We start from the raw sequence: 19,714 nt of genomic DNA on the forward strand, positions 1-19,714 counted from the left end.
TAAGCTAGGAATAGAAAGATTAGTAGAATATATTGCAGATGAATTCTTAGGAGAAAATTGATTAAAAAATTATGAAGAAGAAGCAATACGAGAAAAAGATAATGCAAGAGTTAAGTTAATTAATTTAACAATTTGTGATATGTGTAAAATTAAAGAATATACTTGTGAATTCAAGGAATACTATTATACTCAATTTTATAGTAATGAGAATCAAGAAGTATATCAAGATATGTATTATAATAAATTACTCGGTTCATGGGGAATATATTTTAAAATAGAATTTGAAAAATATATTAAAAAAAATATAGGAATACCTAGAACGCTAGAATCAAGAATAATTTTTTTGTTTGAAAGACTTGCATATATATGTCAACAAGACAAATATTGAAAAAATCAGGAAAATTAACTAGAATATGTTGTGAAGATATGGAAATACCTACAAGATGGGGATGTAATTCTAAAAAAAAAAAATAAAAGAAAATATAAAAACAGAAAGTTTAAAAAATACAGAAACTTTAAGAAAAAATACATAAAACCTGGAAGGAAATATTATAAAAGGAAAAATAATATACAGAAAAATAAACCTTATAAGAAAGACAAAAAATAATTTAAGTGTTGGAATTGTGGAGAAATAGGTCATATAAGTCCTGACTGCACAAAGAAAAAAATGAGAATATTACAAAAGGATTATTTTGAAATATAAAGTGAATTAAGTGAAATATCTGATATTGAAAATTATAATAATCAGGAAATATTTATAAGTGAAGCAGATTCAGAAGATTATGGATCAGAATCTGAATAGAGAAATTGAAGAAATAGAAAATAATAACATAGAAATCCAAGAATATGATGGAATAGAAAATTAAAAGTAACTTTTGATAATAATAAATTTAAGAAAATACAAAAGTTATCATTTGATTTGAAATTAGGAAAATGGGAAATTCTAGATAGAATATGGAGAAGAGAAAGAATAGCAATAAATGAATACCATAAGATTGAAAAACTATAGATATTAGAACTATTCAAGGAACACATAAAATAAACCTTTTAACAAAAAATACAGTATCAGAATTATTATCAAAAATAAGTAAAAAATATAGTGAAAAGATCCAATATGTTTATTTAGCAGGAATACAAATAATGTTTAAATCCCTATTTAGGGAAGGAATAGATCCACCATTAACTGTAAGTTTACATGATGAAAGAATTATAAATCTGGAAGATGGTCATTTAGGAACTATAGAAGGAAATTTAGCATATCAAAAGTTAATATTTACTTGTTACCCAAAATATTGTGTCTCATTGAAAGATAAAAACTTTAATGAAATCTTAGAATTACATAGAAATGATATAATGGAACCAGGAGATCAAATTATGACCATGGAATATAGGGCATTATACACATTTACTAATTCTAATTACGGGAATATTTATTCTAATAAGCCATATATAGAAATTCATAAGGAATGTAAGGATATTAGTAAAATAGTGGAACCAAACAAACAAATAAATCTTATCCCAGAAGAATATAAATTTAATATAACTAAAAATAAGCCTGAAATAACAGAGTTAAGAGAAGAAGAATATTATAAAATAACATTTCATAATCGTAGGTTGATAAAGAAATCAAAAAGTCTTAGACTACCTAATAAAAAAGAATATTTAGGAGAAACTAGTGATATAAAAGAAATAAAACCTCATCGGAATATTGGAAATATGAAAATAGAAGGAAAATATTTCAATGGTAGAAGATATATAAAAGGACCAAATATATTGATAGATACAGGAGCTAGTGAATGTCATATGGCTGCAAATAAAAATGAAGGATTAATGACTTACAAGATAGAACCATATGAATACAAGAATTTTGATGGACAACTATATATTACAGAATTAAAGGTAAAGGTACCAATAAAAATAGGTGGGATTGATCTTTTAGTACCATGTTATTTGGATGAAAGTATGGATATTGAACCTCATATATTATTAGGAATGAGTTTCTTAAATGGATTAGAAGATTATAGTATAAAAAGAGAAGGATTATATATAACTCATAAAGGACAAACTACATTATGTAAAATAGGAAGTGAATGAATAATCAAATAAGTTTTTCATTAGCAGTATATATTCAAGTTACTATAGTAGAAACAAATATAACAACTTGTGCCTTAATTGATACAGGAAGTGATATAACAATCTTTAAAAAATTCTTAATAAAATCATGGAGTAAAAACAGTAAAATAAAAATAACAGGAGTGACTGGAGAAAGTACCCAAATAATTGATAGTGCTGAAAAAGTTAATATCATACTTGGTAGTAAACAAGTTAAAATAAATAAAGTATATAATTATAATAAGTTAGAATGTGATATATTATTAGGAAATGATTTTATCCAACAATTTCAATATTATAAACAAAATAATTACATGATAATGTTACAAACACCTTGTGCACATCTATTAAAAATACCAAGAGAATTTAGACCCTACAGAGTTCAGTCAGCCCAGTGTGGTGATAAATGGGATAAACGACCAATAGTACAAGATGAACTAAAAAATAAAAAACTATCATATAAAAAGATCCTAAAAACAGAAATAGAGATAAGTATAGAAAAAATCATAGAACAATTAGAAAAAATTTATGGAGAAAATCCATTATTATTTTGGAAACCATATCATCCTAAAACTAAAATAGAATTAACAGAAAATGTTATAATAAGAGTTAGACCAATGATGTATACCTTACAGGATATGCAAGAATTTAAAATTCAAATAAAAGAACTATTAGAGCAAAAGCTAATTAAACCCAGTAATGGACCTCATAGTAGTCCAGCTTTTATGGTTATGAAACATTCTGAGCAGATTAGAGGAAAAGCTAGAATGGTAATAAACTATAAGGAATTAAATAAATATACTAAATTTGATGGTTACTTTTTACCAAATAAAGAAGTCCTGATAAATCTTGCAAAAGGAAAACAATATTCCAAATTTGATTGTAAGTCAGGATTTTGGCAAATAAAAATGGAAGAAGATAGTATACAATATACAGCTTTTAGTACACCTCAAGGAAAATATGAATGGTTAGTTATGTCATTTGGTTTAAAAAATGCACCTCAAATATTTCAAAAGAAAATGGATAATATATTCAAAAAGTATAGTAATTTTCTTATCGTTTATATAGATGATATTTTAATATGCTCTAATAATAAAAAGGAACATAAGAATCATTTATTACAATTCATAAATGAATGTAAAAAGGAAGGAATTGTACTTTCTAAAAAGAAATGTATAATTGAGAAACAAGAAATAGATTTTCTGGGATTATCAATAGATAGAAAATGAATAAAATTACAAACTCATATATCTAAAAAGATAGAAAGCTTTCCAGATGAATTAAAATCCAAAGAACAAATACAAAATTTTTTAGGATATCTAAACTATGCTGAAGGATTTATTGAAAATCTCTCGAAAAAGAGACATAAGATACAAATTCTACTTAGAAAAACAAATACAAAAGGTTGGAATAAAGAACATACTGAAATTGTTAAAGCATTAAAAGAAGAATGTAAAAATTTACCAAAACTAAGATTACCAGATAAAAAAGATAATTTAATTATTAATACTGATATCTCGGATAAATATTGGGCAGCTGTATTAAAAACAGATTTAAACGAAATATGCAGATATTCAAGTAAAACTTTTAACCAAGCAGAAATAAATTCTACTACTCATGAAAAAGAATTGTTAGCAATTATCAGAGGAATAAAAAAGTTTTCATTATTTCTTTTATCTAAAAAATTTATTGTTGAAACTGATAATTCTCAAGTTGCAGAACTTATTAGAAATAAGTTACCTATGGAACCTCAATATAGAAGGTTACACAGATGGCAAGCATATTTATCAATCTACAATTTTGATATTGTTCATATTAAAGGAATAAATAATTATCTTGCAGATTTTTTGAGCAGGAATATCGAATTCGGAGATGGATAATATCAAAAATTCATTAATAGACGTCAACAGACGAATGAAATTCCTTGTGGAAGAATCAAAAGATATGAAAATTGGAATTGAGCAATTAAAGCAAATGGCAGAATCTATCCAACAAAATGTCAAATTGTTGGTGAAAATCTCTAATTCTCATTCCAAATATACCTAAGAATTGAATGACAGAATTGTTGATATTACTTCACAATTCGAGTCATTAAATACTAAACATGAAATACCAATTGATACAATCTCAAAAATACAAACGGGTACACAGACAGGAAGAAGCGGTGGACCCAGCAATATCAAAAGTGACATAGCAAGTCTATCTGGAAGGTGACTATAAAAAATGGCGATGAACATACAAGAGTTATCAGAATCAAAACTGATGAAGATGATGATACCCCTTTATCATCAAAAGAAGAAGAATATAGATCATTTGCCAAAATTGTTTATGAATTGGAAGAAAATGAATCATATTTTATTGTATTGGGAGATCATGTTTATTCCAGATTAATAATTACCAAAGATGCAGACCCTTTTATGGTCAAAATGGCAGCAAATTATGAATTTCTGGATTTGATCTATCCATGAAAAGATTTAAAAGAAATTGAAAAATTTGATGATATATTCAGGGCAGAAGTTTCAAAATTTGTCCAAGGGAGATCAATTTATATCAAATTTTATTCAATAAGTCCCGAGGTTGATGGGAGGATATACTATCCTGCTGAACATATTATCACAATTGGATATGTTGGCCAAGATTTTCAGATCGAAGTTGGCCGAAATAATAAACCATTGCCTAAAATCAATAAATCATGGATAAAATTCCGAAAAGTTTTGGGGATGAAAGTTCTTTACAACATTGCAAAGAACTTATATGATAAAAAAATTCAGATGCTTGTGCCAATATGAAGGATGGACACTCCTTACGAATAATGAAAAAGAAAAATCTACTATTTTAAAAGAATATATCCAGAAATTTGATACTCATCAAATTAATGGAAGTCCTACAACAATCCAAGAATCATGCAGATTGAGGGACTACCCCACATGCAGATAAGATTAAAAGATTGATTTTTCAAGATAAAAGATGAATGGAGAAAAATAAAAGAGACCTACCACTACCAAAGCATCTAGCCAGCTGCATATGGAGCCAAAGATGGAGAGGCAATAATAGAGGAAAAGATGCCCCTTTGATGAAAAAGCAAAAAACGAATGTGAAAATGTAGACCCCAGGAGGAAAAGAATAGAGAGGCATGTGAGCCTTTTTTCAAATTCTGATGTATGCAATGATGTAATAGACCAATAATAGTAAGTTTGAGTCATGTATAAATAGAGGTCTTTGGGAGAGAATGGATCATCTCGAGTTAGAAACCATTCTCTTTTCTTAAGCTTTCTTCAAAATTAGTTTTTCTGGAAACCCCTTGTATACAATAGAAATCTTGTATAAATCATTATAGAAATAAAATCCTAATCTTTTGATATCAGAAAAATATGAGTTTCTAAACTTTCTATCCTATAGATTCTTGATAGATTGAAGAAGATAATCTCTTTCTTACTTTAACAAAGAGAGAATTTTCTTTATTTAAGATCATTATTCTTAATTCTAAGAAAAGATACAGTGAGGACAAGAAACTGAAATAGCAGAATTCCCATTAAGGCAAAAGGCCGTTTGAGGGAGCAGTTTGCAGATTCAGAGCCTGAAGGTCACTCGATTCTAAGAATACAGATTTAAGATCAAAAGTTATGTAAAATTATTGTCTTTGTTAAATTTAGAAAGAATTCTTCTAATATCTTGAAAGAATCGTAGGGATTATTACTTATCATGTTTGTAAAAACTTATCTATCATGTTATTATTATCAAAAAGCTTGTAAGGAATTATCTATATGATGTCAGGCTATACAATTAAGGGATTAGATAATCTGTTAGAAAAATTATTAGAAAAAATAAAAAGTATTTTTTCTCAACTAGAAACTATGATATATCGTCTAAGCAATATGATAATCTTAAAGAATTATATGACAATTATATTACAGATTATGCTAATTTATTAGATCAAAGGATGGAACTATATATTAAAATTCGAAATGAAAGAAATAGAATAATTTAGGAACTATCCCAATAAATCAGGATATTTTGTGCAAAATATGACAAGCCATTTCATTAAGGGTATTATAGGCGTTTTGACAAGAATGAATAGTGATAGGCCATTTAGAAAAATCCCCCAATTTGTGGATGTGTGAAAAAAAAAAATGCTTGATCGACTTAAATTATATTTAAAATTTGCCAAACATGTTTATTTATAGATGTCACATTTTTTATTAGTGAACCACGTGGAGTGAAAATGTCTTTAGTGACTATGGGGATGGATTTATGGGGATGGATTAGTTTATATTACAGCACACCAGCAATCAAGAGAATTTTATGATTAGCACAAATCACATAAATCAAGGCAACATTTTCCACATATAGATTATTTCCATTGCAAACTTCATTTACCATGTACAGCTTAGACTTTCACATACACAATTATTGCAAAAGATATGAAACGAACATTACCAACGTTTCTGTGCATCAAACTTTATTTTGTTATCAAAGCATTTCTTTCACTGCTGCCTCCTCTAAACTTCGCAAACGTCGAAAACTACACCCATCATTTCGGGGCTCCACATCCTCCACTCCTTCACAAATGATCAATGATCTCACATCCCCACATTTCTTAACCCCTGCCGACAATCCTAGTGTCATATTAGTGTAAGTGTTATGTTCTAAGTACAATCAACTTTTGACATAAGCACTTTTAAAATATAATTGATGTAATTTTATGGCACATCTATTATTTAATTAACATTCATTAAATGAAATAATAGAGTCCGTAGATTCAAATCTTAGTAATTTATTAATCACAAAGAGTTGTAATTGTGAGATACAAATTGCATATGATTAAATCTTAAGTTATCAATGATCGTAAATAATAACAAGACACGGATATCGTTATTACGAATAGATCATCGCATGTGACACTTCTTAGTTGTGAAGTAAGTAGTTGATTTCACAAGTAAAGCATGATGACACTTAAATGAATACGTGGATACTTTGTTGTTTTGCTTTAAAACATAACATAGAGACCCACTGGAAGATTCTACATAGATAACTATCTGAATGTTAGTGATTAATCTCTAATGTTTAGTAATGGAATTGATCCTTTGACTGGAGTTAATCATAGTGTCTTATGTGAAGACAGTTTGGTGATATTGAATATTGCTCTACCAAAGGCCACTAATATGGCGTTGTTCGAGTATGTCAAGAATCATGTGAAAGTTGTGAATGATTAATAGAGGATTCGTCACTCTTATATAGTAAAAGATTATGATTTACATTTTATTTAGTTAAGTTGACAATGAAATCATTGGCCAAGAAGTAGTAGTAAGTCGAAAATGACTTAATAGTAGGATAGAATATATGATCAATAATTGAGATTGACAAATTTATATCTCGTAATCGATCGGATCATATTGACGAAATGATTATAGTTTCACGGTAAACGAACAAATTTGATTTTATTATACCATGTGATATTTCCCGTTACATGTATTACCCTAACACATTGCTAGATGTCAATTTGAGATGATGACTGTAAATTAGTGATAAATTAAAAATTTGTATTTCTAATTTATCGATTTTGATTAGATCAAAATGATAATTCATGTTGTTAGGCATTGTGATTGGAAACCTAATGAGTCACACACAAAAGGAAAATTAGAAGAATAAGATGTATCAATCAATTAACTAATAAGTGTTAGATAATTTATTAATTGGATCAATTAATTAATTGATCAGATTTAATTAACTGGATTAATTATATATTAGAACGAATTAAGTGTAAGAGGCGAGCCAAGCCCATTTAGACTTTTATTAATATGCTGCTAGGGTTTAAAAAACTGGAGAAAAAACTTATATTCCTACTAGCACAAGAAAGGTAAAAACTCTAATTCTCTCAATCTTGTTTTCTCTGTGGATTACTATTGGAGGCTGAACAATTATACAGTTGCGGATTGTAGATCGTGATTGTTGGAATTCAAGAAAAGCAAAGAAGTTTTCAAAATACAACAAAAGGTATAATTTCTATTACAGTTTCTATCTAAACACAAAGCAGATCCTTGGTGGGAATTAAAATTTTATTTAAATTATGTTGTGCATGATTAAACTCCTGTTTAAGTCCCATTCTTTTACATAATTTTTCATTATTTTTTCTATAGCACTCATTTTAAACTACACATTCTTCATTAAAATAATATTACATGCATATTAAAAACTTTACCTTTTTTTTTAACCACACAATGTCCGTCAATCACTATTCCATAATATATTATTTCAAATTAATGGAGCTCAAATGAAGCCTAAGTAAATTTACAACAGTAGTATCAAAGTCAACTTTATGTTTGTTAAAAATTGTTTTGAATATTAGGGAAGTCTCAAAAGTTGATTGTTGTTATTTTTCTTGAATCTAGCAATTTAGAAAATTGTTCTTATCTTCAAAAATCTGCTTCTGAAAAGAAAATCAATTTTGGGTCGAAAATCCAAATCGAAAGGTTTTGCTGGAGGCAACGACCGTCGTCGAGACAAGCAACATACGCCGAGACAACGGCACAGTTGTTGCACGAGAAGCAACATGAGCCGCACGCATTATAGCGACACTCAATGCTGTTGTCATCAACAGCAATGAGCGTCGCTAAGAGCAAAAAGTAGCGCCTACAACCTAAATATATAGTTAAAATTAGGAAAAATTGCAGCAACGATCTCTAACCTTTTACATTTTTGCAGACGTTACCCTAACCTTCATTTTGTGCCAACCACAATCCAGAACCTTTCAAAAATATGCACTTGGGGTCCAAATGTATGAAAACCGTCCATTTGACCGTTAGTTGACTGAAAGTCAAAGGGTTAACTGAATTTTGACCAATTTTAAAAGATTAAAATAGTAAATTTATATCTTATATAATAAAACAATTAAAATTAAATTAAATTAAAAATTGAAAAAACAAAATTGTTACCCCTCACCCCACCCTAGCCTCAAAACAAAACCCAAGCAAGGTCTTCACTGCCGCAGGCCATCACCACCACCATCGACCGACCAAAAGAGGGTTGCCTCCTTCAGCCGCCCCTCCAAAAACAACAGCCACCGTCGACGAGCCAAAGCACAGAAAATCGAAACCAAAAAACTCCATTGCACTGTGAACCGAAACTGTTTTGCCAATTTTTCGAAATCCCGTTCGAATTTAGAACATACTACTGGAAATTAGGACATACTACTGGATTTCTTAAACGGTTTCACCGCAAGGTTTTGTTCTTGATTTCTTGAAGAATGAAGGTTTTGTTTCAAAATCACATGTTTTTTCTTTCAGAATGAAGGTTTCTTTCAACAGTCGTGAGTTTTTTCTTCTTTAGCTTTGCCGCAAGGTTTTGTCCTTGATTTCTTGAAGAACGAAGGTTTTGGCGGCGATAACCATAATCTCGTAGCCGGCGGTAGCAATGGCCGACGATGTCTTGGATTTGGTTTTGAGGTAGGGTGGAAAGATGACACTTTGAATAGGGTTTTAGTTTTTAATTTTTTATTTAATTATTTTATTTTATTATATAAAATATAAAATTATTATTTTAACCTTTTAAAATTGATCAAAATTCAATTAACTCTTTGACTTTTAGTCAACTAACAATCGAATGGACGGTTTCCATCCATGTGCATACTTTTGAAATATTTGGGATTGTAGGTGACGCAAAATGAAGGTTGGGATAAAGTATGCAAAAAAGTGAAAGGTTAGAGACCTCTGCTACAATTTTCCCATAAAATTAATTGTTTATTTTAATTTATATTAAAATATAAATTTTAGGAAAATTGCAGTAGCGATCTCTAATCTTTTTATTTTTGCAGACTTTACCTTAACTTTCATTTTGTGTCAGCGAAGATTCCTAACCTTTCATAAATATGCACCTGATTTCCATCTGAATGGAAACCATCCAAAACACCATCAGTTGATACATCTATTTAGATCTCAAGGTGTCTTCGTTGGTACAAATTGAAAGTTAGGATAAAATCTACAATGAAAATGTTAAAGACCGTTGCTACAATTTCTCCTCATTTATTTGAAGATCTAACAGACTAGGGGCTTAATATGAAATTTTGTGTGTTCTCGTCATGCTTCTTATCATAATTAAAGATGTGAAAAACTGTATAATCTCATGATCACCTTCATAATAATTTTTTTTTGTTTGGAGTTTATCACCAAAATGTCCAAACTTAATATTAGAGATGTGAATATAGGAATTTGCAAATGGATCTTTGCCATTTATCGCACGAGTTTCAAGCCCCACGTTTGTCACAGTGTAACTGCTTTTCCATCCACTTTTTATTCTTTTCGTTTGTCGCTCGTCACCTCATTTGTTTTACTTGTTGAACTAGTTTCCTCGACTATATTTACGAAATAGTTCTCATGATAATTTTTAGTACCTGAATATGATGACCTACTAGAACCTAACAAAACTTAGCTCTTCTTTGGTTTAGCTAAAAAGTTGATAGAAAATCAATTTTGACCACAAATTTTATGGGATCCTTAACTTTTATCAACTTTTCAACTACACATTTCATCAATATTTATAAAAATCAACTAATTCATTTACCAACTTCTCTACATCATAGCAAAATTGTAATATAATTTTAACTCTATGATTTTTAAATTGTCCCCAGCCGTTGAGAATGGATCAAAATTTGGCTTGATTCATCATACCATGTCCCACCTTGCGAAATTAGCTCCCTCGCCCATAATTGCGTTACCTCTCAAAATAGAAAGAAGCCAGTCTTGATGTCAAGAGATTCTAACAAATGTAGACCAATACTCATCAACTATTTGCCACCTTATGCTAGCATGTAAGAGTTCTCGTCCCCACATATCACTTCACTAAAGAAACGAAATTCTAGGCCCAATACTTTGGATGAACTTATTGGTCTTGTTATTACGTGCTGAAGTCAAACAATTAGATTAAACCACGTTGGGGTTTACTAATCCCAATGGAATTATGATTTGCAGAAATCTATAAAGACACATTCAATATTTCTTGTTAGCACAAGAGAGAAAGGCAAATAAGTCTAAACCTGATTCTTCCAAATTCGACCTTTTGGTGGAGCAATTCCAGTTTGTTCTCTCCATATAGATTTTCTGCTAGATGTTGGAACATTTAAACAGTTGCGGATCTGTGGTATACGAAGATCGTGACATGAAATTTGAAATCGTCCCAACCGGTAAAAATCACCTTTAGGCTTGGTTAAAAAATTCCAGGTCCCTATATCTCAAACAACCAGCCCGTTTAGGCTTGCACAATTTGTTCCATTCTAACTAGCAACCTTCCGCCAATTTTCTTCTCCAGCCCACCGGAACCTCCTAACAATCGCCTAAATATTTGCACATAAAGTCACTGGCAGTAGGACCAAACAAAAATCCCTTCGAACTATAAAAGCAAACAAAATAATGGATCGACCATGCACACAAGTGTTTTGGACAAGTTGATGGTGTTTTGGACAGTTTTGGACAAGTTGACGGAAACCGTCCAAAGTGAACAGATAACGAACAAACAAAAATCCCTTCGAACTACACACAAGTTGTTATATTATACGTACTGTTTGCTTTGAGAGAGCTTAAACCTATCTTACCCTCACGAATTTCTATTGCATCCACCAAGATTCAAACCCAAAACCTCTTATCTTATGAGAGATTTAAGTTAAATTCTAATATCAATTAGACAAAGGCTCAAGTCGTTACAGTTACTATAATACAAATATTAGTTCAAGTTCATATATTAACTTGACCTAAAAAGGAAAAAAGAACAGAACAGATAGGTAGGTATAATTGAATCTACCACGAGAACTAAAACAAAAAATTAGACCTACTTTAACATCATAAATTGTAATTTATACTATATTAATGCACGTATACATGATTGGATACTCTGGTTACACGAGAATATAGACTACCTACTTGTCCACAAAACAAAACAGGAAACTATGTAACTTCATTTGGTAAAGCTATAAATTCGGATTCTTCTGGGCATCAGAATAGGAAGGTGTCAAAGCAACCGAATCTTATATTTATAAGCATCTTCAGTAATATTTCATTATCTAGAAAGATGTTCGAGCACAGTAATCTTGTAAAGTTATGATAGAGAAGGTACAGTTCCTTGACTAAGGTAGTTAAAGACTTGCTTTAGATTACCTCTTGATGGGCGAGCATTAATGGCAAATTTACATATAAACACCAATCTTTTTCGCAACTCCAACTTGGTTAGGCGTGTCTCTTTGAAGGAGTTCCCATCATCAAAGTGTCCTATTGACAGGATTTAAAATTACATAAACGCTATAAAACACAAAACACAAAATAGTGGCGTTCTTTATGTGTGCTCTGTAGCGTTGAACATTTAAACTGAGAGAGGAAAATCAAAAACAAAAGAAAAATACTAAATCTAAAACTAATACATACCTGCGTCTGTATATAACGAAGTAAAGATTGCCAAACACACACATATGCTTATATCTTCTCCTGTAAACAGATCAGATATAAGAGAATCTTTACATTACTAGGCACATCTAAAAAGTTTTTTGTAACATAACATCACAATTTTTTTCCAAGTTCTTTATTCTTGTGTAGCTAAGGGCATCTCCAACCCAATCCCTTTGCACCAAATTTTTGGTGCAATCCATCTCCAACCCACTGCACCATTTTGGTGCAAAATAGTGCAAATGAACAGTATTGCACCATGGTTAAGTACCTTTTTGCCCTTCTTTTTTCATTTTGCCCCAAATTTTTGTTTAGGGTCGTCGCTGCCGCCGCCGCCGCCACCATCGTCGTCGTCTACACTCCTTTAATTGTAGTATTATTACTGTGCTATATTTTATAAATTGTAAAACATTTAATAAATTCAATATTTTTGTTAGCTAAACGTAATTTATTTATTTAGAAATAAAATAAATAATTATTGAGATAATTAAATCGTTAAGAATGAGAAATATAAACAAAATGATGAAACAATGTTCATTTGATGCAACTTTTGATGTACTCAGTTGGAGATGATTTTCAGTTTGGTGCAAAATTGTGCAATACTGACCTCGAATTTTGATGCAAGATTGGAAATGGCCGTAGTACATGATAAGCAGAGCTTAAATTGTCCCCCCCCCCCCCCCCCCCCCCCCTCCATTNNAATTAAATCTTCCCCCCCCCCCCCCCCCCTTTATAAGTGTGGGTTTTATGGAATATATGATAATAAAATTATAAGTCTTACGAAATGTGTTGATATAAAGTATGTTTGACCAACTTAAGAAATAATTTAATCTTTGCCAAACATGTAGTAAATAAGAAATGTCATTGAAATGAGATAAAAAGTTCATTGTTCCAAAGTACAGAAGGGTTACCAAATCAAGAGTCTAGAGTGTATATAACCGTTATTTCATCATCATGATATTACAAACTAATCCATCCTAATATACTGCAAAGGTAGCAACCATGCATCAAAGAAGACAAACAAAATAATAGATAGCTTACCATTGTTGCAGCAAACTAGAAGTGTTTTCCCTCGTCTTAAATTCGTTTTGGCAAAATCCAACGCAGAGGGAAGATTTCTCAACAAAGAAAACCTATCAAATTTGGAATCCTGTTCACAAGTAGAAGAGAAAGAAAGAGAAAATATGGTAATTTTCCAAAAATAAATTTCTAGCGAACGCCAACCATTCTGTAATACATACCACTATTGGCAGGTGTAAACATGCTTCAGAATCCATAGAAAGAGAGACCTTATGACAGTTTATTATGCTATCAGCAGGAAATTTGTCTGCGGCTGCAATACAGCATCTCATTAGACTGGGTTGGTATGGTAAGCATTATTCTAAAAATTAACTGATGCATAAGCAAAAGAGATAAATAAATGATGCTAGTTCATTATACTGAGGTTGACCTTAAAGCATTTTGAAATCATTGAACCTTCTAATATTGGCTTTGAAACTCTCATTAGACTGGGTTGGTCAGCATTATTCTAAAAATTGACTGATGCACAAGCAAAAGAGACAATTAAATTAAGCTAGTTCATTATACTGAGGTTGACCTTAAACTTAAAGCATTCTGCTGTCATTGACCACTTCTAAGTTGGTATTAAACTCTTCACAAAAGTTATTAGGGGCAGAAACGAATTGTAATATTGGTTTGCAAATGCAATATTCACATATGCAACAACCTTAGTAACAGTCTCCACATTTGCAATATCAAAAGGTGAACAAAAAAAATCAAATAAAACCAACCAAGAAGAAAATTTGACCATTTTGCGAAGAAAAATAATAGTAAAAAAAAAAAAAAAAAATTGAAGTACCGAGTGGAGTTCTTCCAACTGCAATGTTAGTAGAGCCCAACCAAGATATTGCATAGTTGTCACTTGATTTCTCATCCCCAGCTAAACTAGGAATATCCACATCCAACGTGTTTGTGCTAACCAAACATTTTGAAGGTCTGACGGATACCTGGGGAGCATTTTCTCCCCTTTGTGCCCGATAAACTCGATCCTTTTCAACAATATTAGCTACCCTTTGATTGCACAAGTCAGGACCTGAGCTTATAAGATCATAGACATTTTTCCAGAAAAGATTAGGTGATAAACTCCTCGCCCAACTTTCCTCGTCGTCACCAGCTCCAGCAATGTAATTCCAGCTAAACTCAGTGGTACTTAGTTTCTGAAACGTGCTACTTGGTGATGATGCAGAAATAAGAATGACAGGTGTGAAATCCCACGAATCATATTCAGGTACTTCATTCAACCAGATGACAGTTTTCTGTGAAATCCATAAAGGCCGTAGAGGTTTTCTAAGGGATAATGAAATTGAGGCAATGTCTGCCCCACTGGCTTCAAATTCCTTGGTCCATCCTTCCAAACGGGCCTCAATAATTGCTTTCTCAGTTTCTGAAACCCAGAGGGGAAGATGCAAGGAACAATCCCACCCAGAATAGTCTTGCTCAATATTACTAGTAAGCTCATCCGAACTATTTGACTCCTGATAAGGAGCAGCAAAACAAGATATTGATTAATGTAAATATAGTTAAAAGCATATCACAACCCTAAAACTATAATATGGAATTGAAATATGGTATCACAGAAACAATAGTGTTTAGAACAATGCAAGATTCATCAACTCCAAAACAGAGTCGATCACTCGTCATAAAATAATAAATAGATAAAGTGGAAGAGCAATGCTACTAAAAAAGCATCATTACTGAGTCTAATAACCTAATTATTTGCCTGTCCCAATACTTAAAATCACTTCCCACGGCTGTCTTAAAATTGCTTTCAATCAGCGCCAAATGTTAATCCCAGATGAGATTCATCTTCACTGAGCAGCAGATGTAACCTTTTCTTACTTTTCTACAAAATGAGTATGAAAACCTGATGTCGACTTCCTGGTGTCTGGACACATGGGATAATATTGTACACAGCAAATGAAATAAAATCTAAAGAATTCCAAGTTATTTTTCTTTTCTTCTTTGCAGAAAGAGTACATATGTTTTCCATCATTATATTATGATGCAAATCACTAATGCCAAACATCCCATATCAACTAAAATGATTTGCATGGATTTGATGTCAGATGCATGTTACATAGCAAATGTAAGAAAATTACAATCAAGGATAAAACCATCCAGGTCAAAATAACCTCATTCTATGTACTTGGGTCGAGCTAATGGGTTTTAATTTGTACAAATATATAGATAAATTAATCATGCCCAAACTACTGGACAAAAAGTTATCAACCCATATAACTCAAATTAACTCAAATGGATATGATATGGGATGACATTTTACATAGAAAAACTAAGAATTTATAATCAAAAAGTGAAAATGTATTCAGGTGCATCAAAATGAAAAGATCAGCAATTTAAACTTCATATATATGAACATACCCGTAGTGATACAACTTCAATCAATTACTAAAATAAATAATCTTCTACTCACATTCTTTAGAGTGGCATATTCATCCAGTCTGGCCCTATGATAAGAAATCGCACGATTTAACACACAGGTCCAAATTGGTATTGTCTTGGACATACTGTCAGGAAACCTCTTCCCTTTTCTTGTGGAATCAACGATCATGACTCCACCCTTCTGTCCTACCCATCAAAATTGATAAAAGTTGACAGTGTATTCCATACACCTCCGTAGTACTACTTATAATACTTGATAGATGGGCAAGCATAAGAAATGAGCAGGTTTAAGAGTAAATTTGCAAAATTCCAACAATTTAAAAAATAAATCTTGAAGAGAAAACTCAAAGATTGCAACTTAAGCAATATTCACAAAAAGGATTTTATTATCCAGTATAATTTTTTTATATCTTAAACTTTTGCAAATGATGTTACATTATATGATGCGTATCAGTCATTATTTTATACAGAATGCATACTACTAAGTTAGTGCTGATTACAATCAAGAAAACAAGGTTGTGTTTGGAATCATGGACTTGGAAATTTTTAATGAAATTCCATAAAATAAAAAAAAATAAAAAAATAAAAAAAAAACCAGCTCCCTCTTCCTTCTTCTTCATTTTTTATTTTTATTTTTTTTGTGAGGAATCTCTTCAAATAACAATTCATATTCCAATTCAAATTCACCAGAAACAATGAAACTACCATTGTTAATCTCTACTCACAACAATAGTTATATCACAACTGACATTCTAGCCACTTAACGTCTTTTCACACAAATGAAAATTGATAACATGTATCTATAAACATAAGAGAGAGAAAGTAAATGAATATACCGGCAAGTAGTGCGACGTGGAGGTTGAGGCGAGAGGTGCTGAAGGACAAATTATTTGTATGTCCATCAGTGGATTTGAAGTAACAATTGGAGTGGAATTTGGGGGAGTACCACAGTCCGCAGCGTAGGTTCGCGAGCAACGGAAGTTCCGGCCATAGCTGAGAGATTTCTCCGACGAAGATCGAATCCTCGTAGATCGATCGAAGAGCATTGTATAAAGTGTTCTCCTTGCGTCTTATGATCCTGGATACCTTGTATATGCTCGTTCTCTCCGATGGGAACTCCATTGATCTTTCACTCTGTGCGTGTGTTTGGGGATTCTCCAGGGCGAATACTATTGGAAGAGGTGACCGGAGATGGGAAAATATATATGGTTTTTGACCCTAAAATGTCAGCAAATTGACACAAATAGCACAATAATGGTAAATTTATATACATTCAATAGATTGTACCACGTGGACAAAAATAATCAAATCAAATCAGAACAAACCAAAATAAAATTATATTGAGTGGATTGATTCAGTTCTACAAAAAAAAAAAAATAATAATAATAATAATAATAAATATATAAATAAAATAATAATTTTGATTCTTAAAATCGAGAACCATTTTACTCTAGTTTCGATACCAAGAACCGAAATTAAATTTTATTATTTTTTCTTTTTACAAATCAGTAAATCACATAAAAAAAAAAAAAAAATCCAACTTTACGAGCTACAAGTGTGAATTGGACAAAAATATCATTTATCATTACATTTCATTTTATCACTTATTAAACGAAGTGACCAAGCCCTAGATTTAAATTCAAATTCATTATCCATTTTTTTAATTTTAGAAACACTCGCACTTTTACACCACAACTACCAATACATTTGTTGAATATCAGATGTTCATTTTTTTATATATTAGCCACTAAAGTTTAAAATGTTGAGTTTTGATCACTGAACTTTGAAAAATGTTGAATTTTGGTCATTGAATTTAGGTTTATGTCTTCGATTGCTTATTAAAATTTAAAACGTCGAGTTCTGACCATTAAACTTTGAAAAATGTTGTACATTATTCATTATAAAGTTGATATTTTTCAAAATTCAACAATTATGCTAGTGAGTAACGTACGGAATATTCTAAAATTCAGTAGCCAAAATTCGACATTTTAAACTTTAGTGAGCAATCTAAGACATGGACCTAAATTCAGTAAGCAATCGAAGACATTGAGCTAAGTTTAGTGACCAAAACTCGAAATTCTAAACTTCAATGACCAATTAAAGACATGGACCTAAATTCATTGACCAAAACTCGTCATTTTTCAAAGTTTAGTGGCCAAAACTCGATATTTTAAAGTTCAGTAGCCAATCAAAGACATTGACCTAAATTCAGTGACCATTAGAACAATTAACTTGACTGTTAGGATACGTTTGATTACCAATATTTTTCATGGAATATATATTTTTTCCATTCAAATTTCTACCTTTGTGTTGTTTGATTGTCATTTTTTTCATGGAAAATATTTTACTACTTTTGGTCACATGATCATATTTTTATCAAAATCAAGGAAAATATTTTCTTTAGGAGAGTAAGATTTTATTTTCCAGGGAATTCTCTCTCTCTCTCTCTCTCTCTCTCATCTACCAACTAATAAAAAATGAACAAGTATAATATTTTCTAAATTGAAAATTAAATTAATCAAAAGAATTTAATTGACAATTTCGATACAAATAAATTCTAAGCAATTGAATTACCTAAAATTTATTTTTTTCCATGCGAATTTCATACTTGCAATCAAATACGCCCTTAGAGACTTTTAAAATGTTTTGATTAAATACATTGAATATACCAAAATTTTTAAAGAGTCTTTAAAATCTCAATTAAATACCTCTAAATTTTTTAAATCTTTAAAAATATTCAAAAATCTCATTTGAATACACCCTCAGATTGCATATGAAAATAAGCATTCAAAAAGAACAATGACGACCATTGAGAAATACCAAGTATTTAAAGATCCCTGGTTTTAGAGTAAATAGAGTTGAGCTCCTTAACCTTTTTATCGAATGTGATTATAGATCATTAATCTTCAAAAGTGAGGTTTCTAATCGTCAATCTACTTAAATATGTGAATTTGAATCACCATGTGATTGAAACCATCATTATAGACATTAAAATGACAAATGACACTCACATGATGGGATGTTTTCTTAGCAATTCAATAATTATCATTCATCAAGCAAAGTCAAATAAAAAATAAATATCCAAATTTTTAAATTTACTTAATCGACAAATTTGCAACGAAACATTTCTAATAATTTCATTAAAAGAAGATAGCACTATCAAATCGAAGAAATATATCTTCAAATTAGTGGAAACCCCTTTACATAAAGAAAGGGTTGTTCGCCAACCGAAAACTTTAGCTACTTAGCATTATTCATAAAGTAAAGGTGAAGGAGCTCCCAGAATGCAATGGCCATTCCAACCTATTCATAGGCTAGTTCACTACTTGAAGGTCCTAATCCACTCGACTTCCCATAGAGAGATGTATAACACCCTTTTGGGAATATTTTAATATGGATATGCTGATAAAATGAGGAAATTTCACGTAATGTCCATTTTCAGCGAGTCATTTGCAAAAATGTCCAAAATTTTGTCAATGTCCATTTTCCAATTATGTAGACGAAAATACCCCTGTTAGAAAATATTATTTCCACACAAGAATTCAAAATTTTCCATATCATTATTCATATCAATCAACGTAGAAATGTCAATCAGCATTAAATGCTTGGGTCGGGTAGGTGTGGGTCGATGTGGGTCGGGTTATGGGTCGAGTAGGTGCGGTCAAGTTGGATCGGGTTATGGGAAACCTGATAGAACCCGACCCGATAAAAAAAAATGA

The 19,714-nt window shown here is 31.0% G+C and overlaps 1 protein-coding gene across 5 annotated transcripts; it reads right to left on the minus strand.

The window, feature by feature from the left end:
- Positions 1–11,910: 11,910 nt before the first annotated feature.
- On the minus strand, positions 11,911–17,197 carry LOC111399414 (uncharacterized protein C3F10.06c). 5 transcript variants are annotated; one of them, XM_023026713.1, is made up of 7 exons: positions 16,832–17,195; positions 16,027–16,181; positions 14,395–15,070; positions 13,778–13,869; positions 13,578–13,686; positions 12,519–12,578; positions 11,911–12,365 (listed from the first exon to the last, which is right to left on the minus strand). In XM_023026713.1, exons 1-7 carry the CDS (start codon positions 17,115–17,117, stop codon positions 12,196–12,198), a joined length of 1,548 nt encoding a protein of 515 aa, XP_022882481.1. In that variant the 5' UTR covers positions 17,118–17,195; the 3' UTR covers positions 11,911–12,195. The 5 variants fall into 5 exon arrangements, with proteins under 5 accessions (XP_022882481.1, XP_022882482.1, XP_022882484.1 ...); XM_023026714.1 differs by having other exon boundaries at positions 16,027–16,176; positions 16,832–17,174; XM_023026715.1 differs by having other exon boundaries at positions 12,232–12,365; positions 13,578–13,669; positions 16,832–17,196.
- Between the last annotated feature and the right edge of the window lie 2,517 nt (positions 17,198–19,714).

Source organism: Olea europaea, chromosome 9 (assembly GCF_002742605.1).
Source record: "Olea europaea var. sylvestris chromosome 9, O_europaea_v1, whole genome shotgun sequence".
In the NCBI taxonomy this organism is placed as follows: domain Eukaryota; kingdom Viridiplantae; phylum Streptophyta; class Magnoliopsida; order Lamiales; family Oleaceae; genus Olea; species Olea europaea.

What these genes read in the sequence shown, in the direction of transcription:
- LOC111399414 (XM_023026713.1), bottom strand. Translation starts at nt 17,117, where the DNA reads ATGGAGTTCCCATCGGAGAGAACGAGCATATACAAGGTATCCAGGATC. An exon ending in GTTTACACCTGCCAATAGTG is followed by an intron (nt 13,687 to 13,777) that starts GTATGTATTACA and finishes ACTTGTGAACAG; the next exon opens with GATTCCAAATTTGATAGGTT. An exon ending in TTCGTTATATACAGACGCAG is followed by an intron (nt 12,366 to 12,518) that starts GTATGTATTAGT and finishes TCCTGTCAATAG; the next exon opens with GACACTTTGATGATGGGAAC.